Consider the following 23,754-nt stretch of genomic DNA (forward strand, 5'->3'; position numbering starts at 1 on the left):
CTTATTTACGTGATTCAACAATGTTGGATACGTCCACAGACAGAGAGAGAATAGTTTTTATTGATCTGGAGTAATTCTAAATTACAGATGTGTATAATACACTAATGATGACTTAAAATGAATTAAGTTAAAACGTATTTAATAACCCGACTCGAAATCACATCCCCGCGTCAAAAAGCCCACACCCGATTGGGTCGGACGACCTCCGTCTGACCAGGTGGTCATAATCTCCAAACCTAGTTTTGTCTCGGGCTCGATCGAGAATTGGTCGTCCGTTCGTGATTTCGTAACCATGCCCAATCGATCCCGCCTGAGTCAATCGGGCACCCTACTTTATGGCCCCTGCTGAGACCATCGACCCCGCCCGGTCGGGTGAGCCTGTCCGGTCAGACTAGACGGGCCAGCGTAAATGCCTTTTGACGAGATTCAAGGCATGAATCCTTACACTTTCCCACCTTGACCTAATCCTCTCACAACGAACCAGATAACTAGATGCATTGATCACAATGCCCAAATTCTCCCTGCACCCAGATTTGTCCTGAAAGACAACCAAAATACATTTGTCCCTTAAGGACACTAGATTAGCCACTAAGGATCCCATACTTGCCCCGAGGACAATTAATAACCTCAAACGTTGAGCAAGTCCAAACAATGTTGAAACTTACTTCGTGGAACCGGCTTAGTGAACATATCAGGATTATCAGTTGTACCTACCTTCTTCACCTTAATACTTGTCTCACTTCTTAGAAAATGATACATGACATCAATATGTTTATTCCTCTCATGATGAACTTGATCTTTGGCTAAGCATATTGCACTCAAGTTGTCACAATACACTATCGACTAATCATAAGGTAGACCCAAATCACTGACTAGTTCCTTTAACCAGATTCCCTCCTTAGCTACTTCTGTCAAGGACATATACTATGTTTCAGTAATAGACAAAGTCATCGTAGGCTGCAAAGTAGCTTTCTAACTCACAACAGAACCCCCACAACAGAACCACCAAGAGTGAACACATAACCATTCATAGATCTCCTACCGTCGACATCCCTAACATAATCAGAATCAGATAATCATGTAACTAAACATGCCACATCACCTCCATAAATAAGACCAAATCTGATGTAGCTCTAAGATAACAAAAGATCCTCTTGATTGTCTGCCTATGCTCCTTACCAGGATCACCCATGAACCTACTAACAACACTGACTACATGTGCATGATCTAGCCTAGTGCAAACCATGGCATACATCAAGCTCCCTACTGCACTAGCATAAGGAACCCGAGTCATGTACTCCTTCTCGTTCTTGTGAAGTGACTCCATCTCACCTCCCATTGCAGCAAGCCAATGGTAAAATTCCGTACATGTAACTGCCTCCCTGTAGGTAGATGGCTCATAGACATCCACCTCCTCAGCAACCTGCAGTGCATAAGCCACTATATCTTCAAAGCCATGCCTGTTTGTGTGTTTCCTGAAATTCTTCCTCATATGACGCTCCCGAGCAAGGCTAGGCGCCTCTTCATTTGGTATTGAAGAATTTGATGCTTCAGAATTTATGTGTTGACTTTCTTCATGTGTTTCATCACTCTCATCATGAGTGACTTGCTGCTCCACCTACACTTCAACACTAACAATCTTTGGTGCAACACTAGAATTCATTGTAGGATTAACCATAGAATTTTCATCAAAGACTATATTTCTACTAAGTATAACCCTATGCTCTAATGGGGACCAAATTATGTAACCTTTCACCCCATCTCATATCCTACAAACACTATCTTTTTGGATCTCGGCTCCAATTTACCCTCATTTACATGATAGTAAACACTACAACCAAAGATTTCATATTAAAGTAATATGCATGCTAACTTTGACCACACCTCATATGGTGTTTTAAGGTTTATCTCTGAGTGAGGCCCATGGTTGATCAGATAGCTCGCTATAACTACTTCTCCTTAAAACCTTCTAGTCCTCCTAGCATTTTAGAGCATGCACCAAGCTCTCTTTAGAAGTGTTTGATTCATTCATTCAGCTACACCATTCTGCTAGGGTGTATTCATGACAGTATGATACCTAGCAATCCCTTCATTATTACAGAAGTCATCGACTTAAGCAAACATAACTTTAGACCATTATCAGTCCCTAGCCTTTTGATCTTCTTCCCAGTTTGATTTATTAAAATTATTGAATAATCATATGCCCAAGTCATAGTAATTGAAAGCTTCACCTTTTGACTTCATAATAATCAACCAAGTCATTCTTAAAAAATCATTAATGAAAGATACAAAATACATGTGACCTTCCAAAGATTTCACACGTGAAGGACCCCAACAATCGGAGTGGATAAAATCCAGAGTACCTTATGTTTTATGAATGCCCTTAGGAAACTTGCTACGATGTAGTTTCCTAAAGACAAAGTGCTCACAAAACTAAAGGTTAGTGACCTTGTGGCAACCCAGAAGATCTGCCTTGGAGAGGATTTGCATTCCTCTCTTACTCATATGCCCAAGTCCCATGTGTCATAGCTTAGTCATATCCTCCTTCTATATTTCAGATGAAGCAACAACAACTGAACTTGAGAGAGTGGAACCTTGCAAGATATACAAAGTACTACACTTGACCCCCTTCAACACATCCTTTAAACCCTTGCAGACATACACAACTCCACCCCCACCTCTGAAACTGAACCCCTTATTGTCTAACAGACTAAGTGAAATCAGATTCTTGGTCATTTGTGGAATATGTTTAACATTATTCAAAGTGCAGAATGTACCATCATGTGTCCGAATTTTGATAGAGCTTATTCCAACTATTTTGCAGACTACATTGTTAGCCATTGAAATATTACCCTCATCTACCTGCTCATAAGTAGTGAACCACTCCCTACGAGGACTCATATGATACGACGCTCCAGAATCAAGAATCCGCACATCATTGCAACGTGTTGGTTCATTAGCAAGTAAAACCAAATCATCCTCAGAATTCAAATTTTCTGCTGCAAGAGGAGCAGAACTAGACCCATATTTATTTTCCAGATGCTTCTTTTTAGTATATTCCTTATTCCAATGCCTCTTCTCCTTACAGTAACTACATATATCATTACGTTTAGGACCCCCTTTGGAATTTCCGAATTTTCTGAAATTCTTCTTTTCGGAATTCCCATGTCCCTTACTACTACTGGCTACTAATCAAGAAGTCTGCTTATTTGTACTTGTACTACCGGATGCCTTATGACGCAATTCCCAAGTATGAAGAGATGATCTAACCTCTTCTACGGACATATAATCTTTACCAACAATAAAAGATTGCACCAAATTCTCATATGACATGGTAAAGACACAAGAAGAATTAAAGCAACATCATCATCCTCCACCTTACGCTGGTGGAAAAAAAACCCATCTGATGCGGTAAAAACTAGGCTTACTGGTGCGGTTTTGGTCCGCGTCATCTAAAAAAAATGATGCGGTCCCACAATCCAAAAATGCAATCAATGTGTTGGAAAGATTCGCAACAAGAGGGCATCAAAAGAAAAATCCAAGCAAAAATTTTAAAGTCATATCAAGAATATTAACAATACAAAATATAAAAGTTTACTACCCAATTGAAGTATCGAATAAGCTTAAAAATCATATTGCACGACTTCTTGAAGACTAACTTGAACTTTTCGCTGCCTTTTGCACAAATCCTACAACAATCATCAATTAAAGAAAGAAAAAAAAAATTAGATGATTATGAGAAAAGGTACTAATAAAAGAAAAAAATGAAAAAATAATTAAAAAAAAAAATAGCAGACTAATGCGAATGAAAAGAAAAGAAAAGCGGGGGAAAAGAAAAGCAAGAAAGAAAGAGAAAAAGAAAAAAGAAAAAAGATCAGAGGGAAATCGTCTTGGCCAAAGAAGGAAGGCGGGAGGATGGTGGGGGTACGGTGGAATCCGGCGAGAGTGGATGGCGGTAGGGCAGTGAAGACGCGTAAAAGTCCGGCGCGGGTGGTGCCGGTAAGAGGTCGGTGCTTGGTTCAGGGGTGTGGCGCCTGGCAGCGGGTGAGAGACACGAGAGAGGCTCGGTGGTCCGATGGTGGTGCGGTCTGTGGCGGTTCTTGGTGGTCGTGCAGGGGCAGAGGGAGGGAGGCGCGCGCGGAACGACGCCGGCGACGGGTGAAGGCGTTGGGGGGCAGGTGTGGCGCGGAGAGCAGTCGACGGTGTGGCGCGGAGATCAGTCGACGGTGGGTGGTCGGTACTGCTGTCGGAGCAGGTGGACGGACAGATGGTGGTGGCACACCAGCATCATCAAATCGCTCCTCTTTCTCTCTCGACGTACTGCTGCGTCTTCTCCTCAATTTTTTTTTTTTAATTTTTTTTTTTTAGATTCTTTTGAATTTCCACCTACAATCACAAGAACCAACAACACACCAAAAATCACACACAAAGAATGAAAAAAAAGTAAAAAGGAAAGAAAAGAAGAAATAAACTAAGTTAAAACTCGGGTTGCCTCCCGAAAAGCGCAAATTTAAGGTCTTGCATGACCATTTAAGATTAGTAGATCACTCATAATAGTTCAATGCTCGAAGAAGCTTATCATATGTTCCTGCAAACATCTCAAAGCATATTATATAACAGTGAAAAGGAAAAATGAAAAATATTAGTACTAAAAAATTACTGAAACTACAAAAAGAAGAAAAATTGTTAGTCTTTTTACATGACTCAAAAGAAGGAAAAGAAACTAACTGTACATTATTTACATTATCATGAAAGTCATTCAAAAGGGGAGAAAGAAGGAACGATGGAGGATATAATAATAGGGAAGAAGATATAATATCAAGTTTCTCAGAGAATGGAACATGAGACTCAAAAACAGTAGGTGGTAGCGACAAAGACTCATAAATCACCTCACGCTCAACTTGACTTTCCTCCAAAGAGAAATTTCAACCATGACTTCTTCCTCCTGCAAAACATCCATCACATTAGTCGTTCTTTCAATCTTTTCGTCATCCCAATAGCTCTCATTTATTATCCACCCCTCATTATCATCATAAATAAACGGATCGGGGCTAGAATTCTGAGCAGATTGACATTCAAATTGGGAAGAGGGGTCGAAACCATCTATTAATGTCACATCACAAGAAGAAAAATCATGAGAAGTAGACTGACAATTAGAACAATAAGGGGGTGGTGACATGTAAGTTTGGGGTGCAAGAGCAGATGAAGACATCTCCCACTCATAAGTATCTCTAGCCAACCACTCAATTAAATCCCAACAATAATCAGGCGTTGGAATAGAAATCCTCCATCACACATAGATTCTACCACCATCCTAGTTTCTTCATTTAACCCCTCATAAATCACTAGGCACATATCCCATAATTCAATTCCATGATTAGGACCTATAAAATCACCAAGTCTGTGATAGTATTTCCAAAACAATTCATTCTCATATTGAGGAAAATAAAAAATTGCTCTAGAATTACTAGCATATACATGGGAGTCACATAACATATGAGGTAATTCTAGAGAACTCATGCAAAAATTGGGAGGATTTTGATATGATGCATCAAAACTGTAAACATGAGAATTCCAAAAATTATTACTATGTTGCCTAGCAAAATAATTATCCCCATCATCAAAATAGCATGACTCCATGATACAAAAAAAAAATTAAAAAAAAATTAAAAAAAAATATTCACAAAAAGCGAAAAAAAAAATATATGCAAATTAGTCTCACCAACAATAAAAACTAACTAAAACAAAACCGTCTCCCCGGCAACGGCGCCAAAATTTGATTGGCGTGTCGCGCACCTATCAAAAATAAATAACCTAACTAATCCTCCTAACTATGTAGTAGGGTAAGTCAGGGTCGATCCCACAGAGAGAAAATTATTCTATGATTAGTCCTTAAATAATGGTAAGACTAAAGGAGATTAATAACAAGAATAATGGAGGAATTAAACTACACTAATCAATATATAAATAAAAGACTCTACAGTTAAGTATCCCCACTAGCACGAAATAACACAAAATAATTTCTACCCCAAACTAATCAATTAAATGTTCACAAGGAAAAGTACTCCCTATAAAGTACCATAAACCTCTCCCGAGTATCTATGGCTTCTCTAATATGCATTCAAGCCTACTCCCGTGGAATCATGCAAATTAAAGACATTAAACACGACACTTTAACTTCCTAACAATCCATTCTACCTACTCCCGTGGAGAACTTCATGCCCTTAATTGAAATACTCAAATCCGTCAAAATCCAACTCCCGTTGTGATCAAGACAAAGGAATCATAACAATACTAGTTATCCCTAATCTAGTATTGGCATATGCACAATCAATTAAGCAAGAACAATTAATAATTAATATGAGAATTTAAAGAAACAATCATGAATTAATTCATACTAGGGTTCAACTTAACCATAGATAAAAGAAACTACTCTATCATGAAATAAATAATGAAATCTAAAACTATAAAAGAAAACATAATTAAAGGATTCAATGAAAGAAACTAATAGAACTCATGAATTAATGAAAAAGAATGAAAACTAGGGTTTACATAAAAACTAGAGAGAAAAAGAAGAGAAAACTAAACCTAAAACCTAAAAAGAAAATAACGTGAGAGGGAGGAGGAGAGAGAAAGAATGAAAACCTATCTAAATAAATATTCAATAACCTAATATGACTTGGAAAGTAATTAACAAGATAAGGAAAATCTTAAATAAATCATTAATACGCGGATTAGTGATCCGCGCTTACGCGTGGCATATTCCAGCAGAATCAGTGCAATCTTCCGAAAGGCATAACTCCTTGACTAAAAGTCTCCTCGGGGCGTGCCACCTATCGTTGGAAAGCTCTTCAAGTCTAGTTTCCAAATATGCTGGAATTACTCGATTCTAAGAATCACATCAAAAGTTATGATCAGAAGAGTATACATGACTCCTTTTTCACATTTCTTCTAATGATTTTCTGCTTCGTTTTCGCTCAAATTCGTACTATAAAATATCTATGACGATCCTTATGCATTGTAGCTTCCTTCCAAGTGCTCCTAATCCTCAAGCTTAGCTAATCATAATCCAAATACGTCTTCAATGTCTGAAATTCATCAAAAACAAGAAAACATACCGAATAGAAATAGAAAAACATAACTTAAGAATATAATGCAAAATGAAACTAAATATGAAACTAAATGCTCTAAAATGCAACTAAATGCATCTAAAAACTATATATAAAAATGACTTATCAGTGCCCATTCGCTGCCAACTAAATAAAAGTGAAGAATGTAATGATATGGTAGTATCATGTCTAGGAATGATCCTTATTGCTTTATTTATGCTTGTATGCACTCAATGCTTTACTATGTACTCAGTATAGCTTATTGTGTGTTATTGTGTTGTTTGTTGACCTGTGATGAAACATTGATGCTACAATGGGGAGCAGACTAGGTGTGCTGGTGTTGCTGCATGATGTTGAGCATACGGGGGATTGTTCTTAGTCTTGAAACTTTAAAGCGTTTTAATTAATCATTATAAGACTATTATGATTTACTAGTCTTTGGTTTGAATAAACGGGGTCGTTGATGATTCCCGAGTTGTAGTTACATCTTTATTTCCGCTGCATTTCAGTTTTCTTGACAATGATTTGAGTTAACATTTCCTTTCAATAAGCCTTGCGTTTCACCGCGGCGGTAACACTCCCAAATTCGATGCGACGTAGTCGTAGACGTGTATGGATTTTGGTGGTGTTACATGTATAATACATTAATGACGACTTAAAATGAATTAGGTTAAAAGAAATTTAATAACCTAACTCGAAATCGTATCCCCACGTTAAAAAGCCCACCACCCAATCGAGTACGGCGACATCCGCCTGATCGGGCGGTCATAAGCTCCAAACCCAATTTTATCTCGGGCCCAATCAGGCGCTGGTAGTCCGGTAGTGATTTGGTAACCACGCCCGATCGGGCGAAACCGCCCGAGTCAATCGGGTGCCCTGCTTACCCCTGGTGAGACCATCGATCCTGCCCTGTTAGGCGAGCTTGCCCGATCAAATCGGGCGGGCCTGCATGAATGCCTTTTAACAAGATTCAAGGCATGAATCCTTACAATCGTTTTCTAGTATAACTCTTGCTTATTGACCCCTCTCATCATGGTGCGGGAGGCATCTTTCAAGTTATTCCAATTAAGAAACTTTATGAGTTATGATTAAGGATGTAGGTCACGAAGTTTGAAAGTCAAAGTGAAATAACAACATAATAACCTTGTATGATTTCACACCCATGTTAAAATAATGTAGAAAAATCTGGAAAAAAAGAATAATAGCTAAGAATCCTAGAAAAATTTAGATGTAGCTTGAAGTTTGTAAAAAATTGAAAAAAAAAAAAATTGGTAAAAAGCTCTAGATAGCTTTGTAAGTCCATGTAAATATTTGAGAATCAATCCAAGAAAATATCTATACTAATATATTAAAAGGCGTGCCTAAGCCAGAAACGGTGCCACGTGGCGCTCTCCCTAAGAGAGTTTTACTCCATGTAATCCATAACAATAAAAAAAATTAGATTGCATAATGTAAGGTTTGATCCCAGAACCTCAAGAACATACACTAAAGTCTTAACCACTAGACCAAATAATAATTAGTGTTATCATCTTAAATTATAATATTAATAAATAAAAAATTTCCTTACCCGGGGCATCTCCCGGACCTAATAACTAGTTTTTCAATCAAAAACCAATCAATAAATTTCATTTTCAACATCTCTCCTCCATCTCATTTAAACAATCAATCTAAAATACTAAAGCCCATTTTTTAACAATAATCCCAACATTTGTTATCCAAGCCATTTTAATCTAAAGCCTCCCATATTTTATACATCACTAATCTGATGTCAAATTGAACTCCACATAATTTAAAATTATTTCCCCAAACACTTTAATCTTAAACACATTTAACTATCCTCAAGTAAATTGGGTATTCATATTCAAGGGAGAAAAATATCAATAACGGTTTATCCAAATGAAGTTCATATTTATCTCACAAGATTTGCGGATGTTAGTAAAAAAAAGGGTTATGAACGACCAAATGATTTGATCCAAAAAGCCACTTGGGATGAAGCACGACTAGGGATGGGAATGGGTCCAGGACCCTACCCAGACCCTATTGGAGCCGACCCTAATTTAAGGGTTTGGGTCCAAGTTTTTCAGACCCTAAGGGTCCGGGTCTGGGTCCAAGTGAATTTTTTAGGGTCCGGGTCCGGATCTTCAAAATTTGGACCCCGATCCTACCCTTAGACCCTTAACTTATTTAATATATACATTTTAACTTTTTTAAAAAAAAAAACAAATTGATTTTCTAAAAGACTAAAACCTAAACTAAAACACCAAAACACTCATTCTGAACTCTTATGTAAATTGTGTTTGTTTAGTTTTTTTTCAGTTTGTATGTTTGTGTGTTTTTTTTTCAGTTTATATGTTTATGAATTGTGTTTGTTTCACTTTTTTTCAGTTTATAAGTTTCTGTTTGTTTCGTTTTTTTTTTTCAATTTATATGTTTGTGTTTGTTTCATGCGATATTTTGTGTTTATTTCATGCAAATTACAAATGATTATTGACATTAATAATGCTGAAAATTTGGCAAAATAAAGAATTTAGGTTTGGACCCTCCAGACCCTAAGGGTCAGGGTCAAGGTCCAATTTTTTCAGACCCTTAGGGTCCGGGTCCGGGTCTTGGTCTGCAAAAAAATTAGGGTCCGGGTCTAGGGTCCAGCTGGACCCGACCCAGACACGACCCTTGCCCATCCCTAAGCACGACAAAACTAATATAAACAAAATTGGATAAGGGGAAATTATGTCATATCCTAAATATATCAGGGAGTAGATACAACAATTCTCCCTACTTTTATGGCTGCTACAACGGCCAATGAGGCTTAGTATATCATGTAAACAAAATATAGGGGCTTTGAAAATGTAATACTCGTTAAACTTCGATCTTTATGGAAAGACTTTGATAATTTATTTGAGACGAAAAATTAAACAATTCAAGAGCTTTTTAGTGCGGTAACAAATATCATAAATCGAATTCGAACTAATGGAGATAAAATTGAAGATGTTCAAGTAATTAAATCCGGAAATTATTAAGCCTCTCTAAAAATTATGATCATATAGTGGTTGCCATAGATGAATCCAATAAAGACTCTTCTAAATTAAGTTTAACTGAATTAATGGGCTCACTTCTAGCACATGAATATAGAATGTGAACATAGCAACCACTAGAACAAGCATTTCAGGCTATATTGAAATTCAATAACTATGGAGAAAATCAAAATTAAAATGGATACGGTAAAAGATTTCAAAAAGTAGGAACATCATATAACCGTGACCGGGGGAGAGAAAGTTATAAAAATCAAGGAACTCAAAAATAATTGTTCAGACGTAATTATGTAAGAAACATGATCATTATACACAAAATTATCGCTATGAGTGTAAAAAATGCAAAAAGTACAAAAGGAAGAGGCCAATTTTATGAAAAACAATGTGCCTACAAATCAATTATTTTATACTTTTTTAAGTGCTCAACAGGAGTCAAATGATATAGGTATATCGATAGTTGTCGTTCATTCCACATGACTGGTAATAAATATTCATTTGTAAGTTGAAAACATTAAAATTCAAATTACTCTTGGTAATATAAGCAATCAAGAGGTTGCTGGCAAAGTTACAATCGTGGTTAGAGCGAGAAACGACCCCTCTAAATTTATTATTCATGAAGTTTTCTATATCCTTAGACTTGCACAAAATTTATTAAGTCTGGGCCAACTAATCCAAAGAGGCTATATGCTGAAATTCGATGCTAATAAATGCCTCATATTTGATAAGAATAATGGAAAATTAATTACTACTGCTCAAATGACTTCTAATAAAATATTTCCATAAATGATGTTAGGCCTTCCAAATATTTCCATAAATTATAAAATATTTCCATAAATTAATTACTACTGCTCAAATGGCTTCTAATAAAATATTTTCCCGATTTACTTTGGGGAAATGGGCCTATCCGATGGAAATCATTTTGATTTCTTCATTCATTGCTTCAATTTATTTTTCTTCTCACATCATGTTGCTCTTGAAAGTTTTGTGGTTCGCTGGTAAAGAGAGACATGATAGCTTGATTGCACTGAAAATCTTCCAAATGGTGGTCGCTGATCTCGTGGTGAACGCCGCACTACTGGAGTTGGACTTAAGAGCTAGACTTTGTTGTTGTATTCACAGATCTCGGGGATTTTATTGGAGATCCTTCCAGCTCCAAAAACAATGATGTTATTTTCGGATTTTATTATTTCCTTAATTTCCTATTAGGGTTTTGTGTTAAGTATTTAAATATTATTAGGTCATTATTGGGAGGCAGTTTTTGACTTTTAATAATATCACAGAGTTCCTACTCTTTTTTGGTGGATTTTGGAGTTTTTTTTACAAATTTATCGCTTGTAAATCTGTTTGTTCTTGATCGAGATTAGCGCTTGCTTTTCTCCATATTTTTCGATTGTGTCAAAGTCTTATAATTATAAAGACATAAACTAGTCTTTTAATCTCTAACACTTTTATTAAGTAATAACATTCTTTTACCTCAATTCCATCGAAATTGTTATCTTTATCCCTAATTCCTTATAAGTTCTTTCAAACAATTTATTATGTCATAACGTTCATTTTCCGATTTCGCACTAAAGAGGATATAATGAAAAGTTAATAAAATCAATTATGAAATTTATGAATAGTAAGATATCTATACTAATATATTAAAAAGCTATGAAGCATGGGTACGGCACCCAGGGTCCGAATCCCGTACCGGGGACGGGGACGTCCTGGGTACGGTACAGATTCGCCTAGGATTCGTACCCAGGACGAATCCAAATACCGGGTACGGGTGTTATGTATGGGTACGACTGAGGTGAGATCGGGGACGGGGCTGAGGACGTTTCTTAGAGTGAGCCCACGTACCCATCTAGTTTAATGAAATTTGAGAGCCCAAATATCATTTTCTAGGGTTTCAGATTTTCGCAAAAACCCAAATACTCTCTCAACTCACCTGAAACTGGGAGTGCGAACTGCTTCACTATCTCGCCGGACGCCGCCTCGCCACCTCGCCGCCCGCCGTTCACCGGTCTTCCGTCGAGTCGCCGGTTTCTGAGTTTCTTCTCTCTCGTTTCTTCTCCTTTCACTCGCCGGTTTCTTCTCCTTTGAAGGACTGAAGGTCGACTCGTACTCGCAAAGTCGCAGCCAAGCGCTGGTTTTTCTTCTCCGTCGAAGTCGCCGGTAACTCGGTAAGCTTCTCTCACTCTCTCAGTTCTCTGTTCCTACTTTCTAATTTGCGTGGATGTATGTTTGGCGAGTTGGCAGACAGTTTGGTCTTTTTTTTTCTTTTGTTTGTGGAGGTTTGTTTGCTTTTTTTTTTTTTTAAGGAATAAATGCAGTAAGTTAGTGACTTAGTTTAGTGTTAGTTTATTTAGTTTAATTGAGTGTTGATAATTGAATTGTTGTTGTGTTGATTCTGTTTTGATTGTTGAATGTTGGGTTGAATTGTTGTGTTGATTGTTGAATGTGTTTATTAGGAAAAATATGGCATCCCAATCTCAACAACAAAGTACTAATATTGGTAGCAGCACGGGTAGTGGGTCTGGTGCGGAATCAACGCAAAATGAGGGTTTGCCTCCATTGTGGAGGTTTGTAACAAGACTTGAAAAACAAGGGGCGGTTGGTGGAACATGGAAATATAGATGTAATTTTTGTAATGAAAATCGAACATCTAGTTATTCTAGAGTTAGAGCCCATTTGCTTCAAATTAAGGGTCAAGGAATTGCATGTTGTAAGAAAGTGTCCCGTGTTGATAAACTTGAAATGCAAAAACTTGATGATGAATATGAGACTAAGAAATAGGATTCGGGCCCTAGGGAAGTTCCTTTGCCTAGTGAATCTCTTTCTCATTTGGACTCCGATTCTACATTCAAGAAAAGAAAGTCTGAAAAATCACCTATTACTAGATGTTTTGGGATTGAAACTAGGGATCAATTGGATCAAGAAATTGCAAGGATGTTTTACACAGGAGGGTTGCCATTTAATCTTGCTAGGAATCCACACTATATGAGGGCCTTCACTTTTGCTGCCACCCATAATATAGGAGGTTACAAACCTCCTGGTTACAACAAGCTTAGAACTACATTACTTGTACAAGAAAAAGCTAATGTAGAGAGGCTTATGATACCATTGAAATCAACTTGGAGAGAAAAAGGGGTAACAATTGTGACTGATGGATGGAGTGATCCAACAAGAAAACCTCTCATTAATTTCATGGCTACTTCTGGTAATGGTCCAATCTTTCTTAAAGCTGTGAATTGTTTTGGTGAAGTGAAAGATAAGTATTTCATTGCTAATCTTATGAAAGAAGTCATTCAAGAAGTAGGCCATCAAAATGTTGTGCAAATCATAACTGACAATGCAGCAAATTGCAAAGGGGCGGGGAGCTCATTGAGAGTGAGTTTCCTCACATTTATTGGACACCATGTGTTGTTCATACCCTTAATCTTGCTTTGAAGAATATTTGTGCGGCAAGGAATGTGAATAGCAATCATGAAACTTATGAAGAATGTAGTTGGATCACAGAAATCCATGGAGATGCCATTCAAATTAAAAATTTCATCATGAACCACAACATGAGATTGGCCATGTTCCAAAGATTTTCTCCTCTTAAGTTGCTTTCCGTGGCCGATACTCGCTTTGCCTCCATTATTGTGATGCTTAAGAGATTTAAGCTCATCAAACGAGGTCTTCAAGCCATGGTTATAAGTGATGAGTGGACTTCTTATAGAGAAGAAGACATGGGGAAGGCAAACTTTGTGAAGGAGAAGATTGTGAATGATGATTGGTGGGACAAACTTTCTTACATTGTTGATTTCACAAGGCCTATCTATGACATGATTAGGCATTGTGACACCGATAAACCATGCCTTCACTTAGTGTATGAGATGTGGGATTCCATGATTGAACAAGTGAAGCTTGAGATTTACAAGAAAGAATGCCGTCCTCATTCGGAGTTTAGTCCCTTTTTTCATGTGGTTTATGAAATCTTGGTAGCTCGTTGGGCAAAAAGCAACACTCCTCTCCATTGTTTAGCCCACTCCTTGAACCCGAGGTATATATTCTTTGGCCTTCTTTTTATCTTGTTATATTTATACACAAATTTATAAACTTTTTTTTTAAATATTGAAGGTTCTATAGTGATGAATGGCTACTTGGAGCTCCATCTAGAGTTGCTCCTCATAGAGATGGTGAAGTATCTCGAGAAAGAATGAAGTGCTTTCGTAGATTATTTGCACTTAGTGATGATGTTGGTAAAGTAATGGATGAATATGCACTATTCTCTATGAAGAGTGGACCTTTTGAGGATTTAACTTGTATTGAAAGGATGCATTCTATGGATCCTAAGAGTTGGTGGGCAAACTTTGGAGCTCAAACTCCTCTCCTCCAATCTTTGGCATTTAAAGTGCTTGGGCAACCTACTTCATCATCTTGTAGTGAGAGAAATTGGAGTACATATTCCTTCATTCACTCACTTAGGAGGAACAAGCTAAATCCAAGTCGTGCACAAGATTTGGTTTTCATCCACAACAATCTTCGCCTTTTATCAAGGAATTCCGAAGAGTATTGGGAGCTTTACACTAAGATGTGGGATATTGGTGGAGATGCATTTGATTCATTGGAGGATGTTGGGTTTCTAGAGTTTGCGGAACTCTCACTAGATGAGCCGGATTTAGAAAATGAGTTGCTTCTTGAAGATTGATGTGTTGCGATGTTGCCTTATCTAAGCTTTATCTAGTTTAAGACATTAAATTTAGTTGTTGTTTTATGTTATTTTTAACTTTGAACTATTTATGTATGAATGTTTAATTTAGTTAATTTTTTTTTTTGCCGAATCCATGCCGTACCCGTTTTTTGCAATTTTGATTTTGCCGTTTTCCGTCCCCGTACTCGTCCCCGTACCCGTTTCCGTGCAACATAGTAAAAAGCGCCTAAGGGAGTTATACTCCATGTCATTGACAACAATAAAAAAGTTAGAAATTGCATAGTATAGGGTTTGATCCCGCAACCTCAAGAACACAAATTAAAGTCTCAACCACTAGACCATATAACATTTAGTGTTATCATCTTAAAGTACAATATTAATAAATTGAAATTTTTCCTTACTCGGGGCGTAGCTCGGACCTATAACTAGTTTAATAATTAAAACTGAGCCGCAATATTGCCCGCTAAATGTGGATATGCTTGAGTCGTTAAGATGCCGCTGGACTCCATGCTTAATTATGATTATCAGAGCACGTAGGCCACGCAACACATTCAATATAATCCGCTTCCACTTGTCAAATTGTCAATTTACTGACCCATTTAATGCTATATTAAAAAACAAAGAAAAACCAAGAGTGTAAAGTAAGCATATAAACATTTAACTTTATGATAAGAATATTTTTGAGGAGACAACGTGCATAGGCATAAGTCACCAAAAGTCTTTAATAATAATATTGTTAAAGAAGAAAGTAAACTTAAAGGAAAAAATTGGTATAAATCTCAAGTAAACTACACAATAACATGAAATTGGAACTTAATAGAGTTGAGCAATAAAAATGTCTTACGAGATGGAGAAGTGCACGGAAGGCGAGATCGGATCGTATGCGGTATCGGCAATTCCATCAAAGGATGCGAATATGAGGCTAAAGAAGCTGATGAAAGGCCTAAGATCTAAGTTTGGTGGGCCCAAATTCGATCCTCATCTTACTATAGTGGGACCCTTAAGCTTAACGCGTGAAGATGCTCTTCTTAAATTCAAAGAAGCATGCCAAGGGTTAAAGGCTTATCCTGCTCAAGCTAAGGCCGTCTCTGCTGGGAACTCTTTCTGGCAGACTGTTTATGTCCTCCTTGAGCCCACTCCTCAGGTAAAATTTGCGTGTTTGGTTTGACGGAAAATATTTTGTAATTTTATTACAAGTCTGGGAAGATTTTCTTTCATAATCAGTTTTGGCTTTATTGCATTGTAATTTGAATGAAAAAGTTGATATGTTCGATAGTAATTATGATAAATGGTTAAATGGAAAAGTGATATGGGTGACCAGTGTATTGAATAAGTAGGGTTAAGATTGAGAAATTCTGCCCATTTAGTAAATGAGTTATGTTTGAGTTGTGGAATTTGCAATCTGAAAGAATATGATCTCAACGCAATTAGACCTATTTGCCAACTCTATTTAGAAGTGCTAATAATGTTGCGTGCGAACAATTTGGCGAGAGATGTAGAGTGTAGACCCTGATTGTCAATTGGCAAATAGCTGGTTGACAAGATGTTATATTGAAATAATGCGTCATTACTCATTACGTATTTGTTATAATGTTATGGTATGTGTTTGGCAATTCTTGGGATTTTTATCATTATACCTTAACATGCTTAATCTTATCTTAACAAAAAGTTCTCCCTGCCAATTTTTTCGAAATTAAAGTTTAGATTTCTAACAACTTTTATGATTCTCTGTTACCAAACATTAATATTAAACAAGTTATACTCAAGTAACTCCACGTCTCAACCCTATGTTTACCGAATAGGACATGGCGGGTAAATTTGCTAACCTTCAATTGATTCTCACGTAGTTCGAAATCATGTTCCCATAAATGATTTTTGACTGCTTTTTGTAGGTGTTTTAGTAAAAAAAACTTGGAGATATCTACTCTTTGGATATTGCTACATTTACCCACTGGATAGACTACCTATTAGGAATAGACAATTAAAATAAATAATTCTGCTAAGTTGGACTCCACTCATTATTAATGTCTATCTCTAATGAGTAGATTACCCAGTGGGTAGATAAAGTTTTTCCCCTATTCTTTCCACCCGAAACGTAATAATTTGAAACTTCTTTTCTCTTATCCTGTGCACTTATTATTGCTTTTCTTGATTTGTATATTTTTAATAATCATTTATAATCTTATGTTAAAAAGAAAAAAAAAGTATTAGAACAATCTGAAAACATGGCCTAAATCTAGTTGTATTGTTTTACAGGTGGTCCAAATAAGCGATCATTTTGATGCACATTTTGGTAATGACCGTTCCACACGTAAGTTCAAAGTGCTTCTTTTACTCAAATTAACTCGTTCGCTTGTCTGATCTAAGAAATATTAGAGTACAATATTTGAATTACATTACACACATAAATGCATAATAATATAGTACATTAAAAAATGACACGCATACTTAAGTATCTAACATATGGCTTACCGAATGTCCTACATGCTGATGCTGTGCTCATGAGTATACCTCCCCCCATCACCAAAAAAAAAAAAAAATGACCTTAAAAAATTACACACATAATTCGACTTTTGGCTTTTATCTTTTAGCTTTTATCTTTATGACTATTTCAAGCGTTTACTGTTTAGATAGAAAAGAACTTTTAGAATTGTACTTGTAATGATATTAAACAAACTGAATGACATATTAACTTTTAGAGAGATAGTGAGAGATAGCCTAGTAGTTAGTGCTTCTTTCCTGGTTCCACGAGATTTTGGGATCGATTCTCACTCTTGACAAATTGGGATTTCCTTTATTCCCCCAATTTGTCAAAGTTTCTACTTACCTTATTTTTTAGAAAATATTAACTCTTAGAGATCTATATACTACTATCCAAGTTTGGGAGTAAACTTAATTTTGATATTCTAAATCTTTAACCAAGGCTGCTACACAAAATGCTCTTGACTCATGGAGGAAAAAAAAACTTCCACTGAAAAGTTTTGAGATCCAATATCACAAGAAAAAAAAAATTGAAAACAAAAATTGAAATTTATGTAGCCTAGATTTGGGAAAAAGAAAATGACCATTTCCTAACTTAAGGACCTTTAATGATGGATAAGATTTTGAGATAAAGACAGGGAAGAGAAGAGCAAAGATTTGCCACGTTAGAGTTTCTAGGCAGAAAGGATTCCTTGCTCTTCCTCCTGATACATTTGAAATCTTCCATTTGCACTTGATTTCCTCAATGAAATTCAAAATTCACAATTTAAAATTTCAAACTTATGATCGTATTAGCAATTGTTGTAGGAACGTAAATTGGTAACTAACTAAAAGAACTTATCTTACAACCGTGGCGTGAAATAATCACTGCCCTAAAGTTGAATTTGCCCCGCAACAACACATGGAATCACAACAATCAACCTCCAGGGATACACGCTTCTACCTTTTCGGTGTTGACAGAAAAATAGATTGAGAACGGTCTTGAATATTACCTAGAAAAGAGGAGAATGAAGGAGAAGAGAAGATGTATTTGTGTGTTTTCTGCATCCTCAATTAATATCAGAACACTGGTATTAATAGAAAATCAAAGAACAAACGTGATCAAATCATGGCTGAGAACATGGGAAAGACGGTGAGTAAGTGGGGAAGTTAATGGTAGCACTTTGGAGAGAAATTAGGAAAAACAGTAACTTAATCAGTTACAAAAAACGTTCATTAAATGCTAATACATTATTGACCCAAAAAGATATAGCTAACTTAAGTTTATTCCCCAAGGTCCTGGCCCGGACCGAGCAGGCGGCGTGCGCGTGTGGTAACCACACATTACCACATACTCACTAAAAGTCTCATTGCTACTCAATTCAAAGGATAGAGGAAGAGTAATAGTTATAAAACTTACTCTTCCCTTCTATTCTTTCAATGTGAGACATAGGCAAAAAACATCTCATATTCTTTTGAAGCAAAACATAAGAGTTTGAGTTCTAAACTCCAACAATCCCCCACATGATTTAAAAGAAGAAAACAGAAAGAAGCAGGGCTGAAAAAAGATGATATGGGAAATAGATAATAGGTTTTGAAGTATCAATGTCTTATATATGTACTTGAATTGACACTCAGTGCATACAAAAATATCTTTACTCTCATAGTAGGTATATTTCTCTTTGAACCTTTCACAAGGTTAACAAAGCAAAGTTGCACAACTCAACCTTTTTCAAATCAAGAAACGTTCTCGCAATTGTAATTATAGTGCTCCACAATTTGCCTGGATTTTCATGGATGCTTTAGAGGTCTTAAGCCTTAGGGACTCTCGTAGGAGATCAGGTGTAACCACCACATTCACATATGTAAGTTCATCAAGTTTGTACAGTCACAAACCACCTTAATTAAGGCTATGAACTTATTAAGAGCTCTAAGCTCAACCTTACACAAATGACAGTATAATGAAACAAAATACTACATCACTTTTCTTAATAGGAATGGTAGTAGTATCGACAACTTGAGTTCTTTTGTGATTTCATTTGACCCTTTGAACTTAAGAATTCCTAAAAAGAGTATCCATCACAATTCACTCCACAATAGGCGTCAAACCCATTCCTTGTGCTAACTCTAGTAACAATATTCTTCAATGTTCTTTGGTGGAATGATCACAATATTCGTTTCCAACTTCATATATACTCTAGTCACATTTTCTAATTAGATATCTCATAATAGCATTCCTTAAACGAATATGCTTCTCTTTCATTATAGGCTTGATTATTTGCTACCATAATTGTTGCTTATGAGTCACAACGCATGGTAACTGATGGAGCTAGCTTACACCACAGTGGAGTATCAACAACCAATCTCTTTATCCACTCAACTTCCTGCCAATTTTCAGGCATTTAAATATTTGTTATGCAGCAATGTATTATAAACCATAGGCAAATGAAAACTATCAAAGTCGATCACATACAATACACACATGCATGAGGTTAACATAGCCAAAGAGAAGAGTAGCTCAACAAAACTTCTCACACCATTACTTAGGTCTCTACAACTGATCCCATAAAGACATTTTCAAGTGTACTCATCTTGCGTTCCTTACAAGAGCGAGACACACACACACACACACAAAAGAGTTTATCTACTCTCACTTTCACATTTGCATTGCCACAACAGAATGCCATCTTTATTTGAACCACTATCAGATACCAAAGGATAAAAGGCAACCAACTAGATGAAAATACAAATTTAATTACTAGAGAGACAAAACAAATGCTCAACACCAACACTATAGTGAACCCTCTTACCCTTAGCCACTCTACTTGGCTTTCACCTTTCAACACATTATAAAAGTGAATCTTACTGCCTATGACCCTACTAAGATTAGACAAGTATGGCACATCCCAAGTATAATAAATCATAAAGTACTCACCGAGTATTAATATTGCTTCTTTTCATAAACTAGCATCAAAGAGACTCATGACCTCTTAAACAATTTGGAAAACTAATCCGTTACTTCATTAAGACTGTCCATGATTTCACTAAGTCCATTAACACCTTTATAACCAAGAAAGCATTAAAACACTAGAACATATCTAGTTTAAGAATCTATGTTACTCCTTAGTTGATTTACTCACCAATTATGGTGCAAACAAAGGGAAGAATCTAACAACCATAGTTAGAAAACCGACATAAAACGAACAATCCAAGTTAATACTACAACTTTCTTTGACAAAAATGGGAGCATAGTTATCATTCAAGAGATTATGTAACACAAAACTCTAAGTGCTGAAAATGACAGTCACCCCCAGGCCCCCACATAGGAGATGATAACCAAAGATGGTCAGTAAGAATCTTAAGGAACACTCATGTTTATTCAACCTTGAATGATCTCACTCTCTTAGCACAAAACCACATTAAACAGTAAATTTATGCTTTCAAACATGAAGTCCCAAATGGTCTCACCTAGACCCTTAACAAAATGAATGCTAGCTCCGAATCAATCAACACATGAAACATGATAACATTAATCAGTTATTACTCCAAGTTTACCAACGAAGCTAAGTCCTCAAGAATTAACTCAAATAATTCTTTACTCATAAAATAGCACAATTAGGAAGAACTAAAGTTATTGAAATGCTATAAATAATTACCTCAAAAAGAAAAAATTTAAAGGGTTTACTGCGAATAAATAACCAACAAAGAGAATTATTAATTAAAGCATGCATCGCGTGCATAGATTGCTATTTGTCTAGAAAAGAGGAATATGAAAGAGAAGAGAAGATGTATTTGTGTGTTTTTTGTGTCGTGTTCTGGTATTTATAGGAAATCAAAGAACAAACGTGATTAGATCATGGCTGAAAATGTGGGGAAAAAAGTTAGTAAATGGGGACGTTAATGGCAGCGGTTTTGGTGAGAAATTAGGAAAAACGGTAACTTAATCAGTTACATAAACCAATCATTAAATGCCGATACATTGTTGACCTAAAAAGATAGTTAAGTTAAGTTTATTCCCCAATGCCCAATTAAGGCCCTGGCCCAGATTGGGTGGCGCGCGTGTGGTAACCACACATTAGTATATTACCACATACCCACTAAAAGGCTCATTGCTATTCAACTCACAAGGTAAAAGAAGAATAATACTTATAAATCTTATTTTTTCCTTCTATTCTTTCAATGTGAAACAAAAGGCAAAAGACTTCTCATATTCTTTTGAAGCAAAATATAAGAGTTTGAACTCTAAACTTTAACACTTGTATTATTAAATTACAAATTAATCAAACCATGATGACAATCTAAGACAAGGAGAAACTTTAGTTGGTTGACTAATAGGAATTAATCAAGATATTGACTGTTTCATTTTATTTTTTTATATGTATATGATTAGTAACAAACACTAATTTTGCAGCTTACATGCCACACATAAGCCTTCTATATGCGCACTTGACAGAAGAAGAAAAGCAAGAAGCCGTGGAGGAAGTTAAAGAACTGGATGACACCATTAACACCATGAGCTTTACGATAGATGGCCTAGAATTAGACAAATTAACTCTTGGTGATGAGACTCTTAAATCATGGGTAAAGGTAGCTGAGTATAAGCTTGATACACTTTATTAGACTCTTTTTCCGATCTTGATATGTACTTCATTTGCAAAGACGATGGAATAGGCTTGCCACATGTTGATTGATGTTGCTACAAGGAGGATTACTGGTGTACGCTGTAATCTGTACTTTATGGTGTTCAATAAAAGCTTTTCATGCTGTTGTTAGTTGGTGTTCTTAGTAAAGAATTATAGACCATTTGGTATAAACTTTGTTTATGGGCAATGTTAATTATTATGCATGTTGTAGGCGTGTGTTTATTAGCCTATGCAGGATGAGCGCGAATTTGACTATCACGTTGTAAAGATTTTGTGGAAAACGTTTTGAAGTCGCTAACAAGTCTCTAAAAAGAAGACTAATAAACCTAATTGAATATTGGAAAACCTGGTCAACTTTGAGACATATTCAATTTAGATCTCTTCGTTATAACTTCATTAATGGTCAATGAACCATAGATTGAGTTCGGGGATGAGAATACAAACGCGGTAAGGAATCACGTTAGTCCATTGCTGGCCTCTACTAAATATTGATTCATATCAAAGTTTATACCAAAGAACAACCAAATATTATTTACAAATACCCTAAAATATTAGTCTGGATTGGTTCATTAAACACATGAAATTTAAAAGGCTATTTTTAGTGATACATTATTAAACAATAAAAATTATTGGGTTCTTAATATGTTGTCCAAATAATCTGATTAGTCGTTAGAACAATTATTTCTTAGGTATTGATTAGCAATAATAACATATTGGTGATGAAAGTATGAGTAGGACAATCATAGAAAATGTATAAGAGAATAAGAAAGAAAAAGGGGATATTAGAATGTACAAAAGAATGAATTTTTATTAAAGATCTACATAATATAAAAAATCGTTAGTAACTTCAATAAAATAAATAAGAAAGATTTAAGGACCCCCAAGAATATACTGGTGTGGCTTAGGTTTGAGAATAGCAACATTCGAGAGGAGCAATCGTGAAACCTTTCAACGAAAACTTGTGAAGATCGCTCAAAGTACAAGTAAGTGTTTATGTGTTTGTGTGTTTGAGTGTGAAAATATTATTGGCTCAGCAAGGACAGGGTATGAAGGATGATATTATAATATTTTAGAGATCATTTGTATTGTTGATTGCCCAGAAAGAATATTGAAACGATGATCAATAAACCCCCCATTCTCTATATCATGGCCATATTTGGTTGCATGAAACATATAACCGTTACTTTGAATGAAATGATGTCATAACATCACCATTGTTTGTCTCTTGGGTACTAAATAACCATTGAATTGGTTGATTTGTAAGACACGACCCAACATTTTAGGCTTATAACATGACCTAATAGACGATTCTTAGGAAAAACAACCAAACTCTGATACCAAATAATTCCAAGAGACCCTTTACTTCATAGCATGAGTTACTTTTGTTAGGCTTAGTTTCATTAGAACAAAGTAGTGTCTCACACCAATACCATAATCATGACTTACTATAATATAATTGGAGTCAATAATGACATAATATAATAACAACAGTATAGGACTATGTGTTAGGCTTAGTACATGACCCAAGATATGATTATCCGGAAACAGAACCAATCTCTAACACGAAATGGTCCCGAGAGACCACTGCTTTATAATCATATGAGTTACTTTTGTTGTCTCCATTGTATAATAATTCTAACTCATGAAGAAAGCAAGCTCTCCGAACAATACCATTTGAGTTACTTTAAGGACACAAGCTAAGTTTCATTAGAATATAGTAGTCTCTTGTATCAATATTGTAATTCGGACTTACTTGAATATAATTGTAGTTAATAATGACAAAATATAATAACAATATTAGGACTATATTTTAGGCTTAGGATATGACC

General features: G+C 36.0%; 2 protein-coding genes across 2 annotated transcripts; both read left to right on the top strand.

Annotated features, from left to right (window-relative positions):
* The first annotated feature begins 12,601 nt into the window (after positions 1–12,601).
* Positions 12,602–14,819, top strand: LOC104901331 (uncharacterized). Its single transcript, XM_057391463.1, has 4 exons — positions 12,602–12,705; positions 12,934–13,513; positions 13,576–14,171; positions 14,249–14,819. Exons 1-4 carry the CDS (start codon positions 12,602–12,604, stop codon positions 14,817–14,819), a joined length of 1,851 nt encoding a protein of 616 aa, XP_057247446.1.
* Positions 14,820–15,501: 682 nt separating this feature from the next.
* On the top strand, positions 15,502–22,128 carry LOC104901317 (cyclic phosphodiesterase). Its single transcript, XM_010688879.4, has 3 exons — positions 15,502–15,966; positions 17,079–17,133; positions 21,694–22,128. Exons 1-3 carry the CDS (start codon positions 15,658–15,660, stop codon positions 21,900–21,902), a joined length of 573 nt encoding a protein of 190 aa, XP_010687181.1. The 5' UTR covers positions 15,502–15,657; the 3' UTR covers positions 21,903–22,128.
* Positions 22,129–23,754: the final 1,626 nt, after the last annotated feature.

The sequence above is a fragment of the Beta vulgaris genome, chromosome 8 (genome assembly GCF_026745355.1).
Source record: "Beta vulgaris subsp. vulgaris cultivar EL10 chromosome 8, EL10.2, whole genome shotgun sequence".
Lineage (NCBI taxonomy): Eukaryota > Viridiplantae > Streptophyta > Magnoliopsida > Caryophyllales > Amaranthaceae > Beta > Beta vulgaris.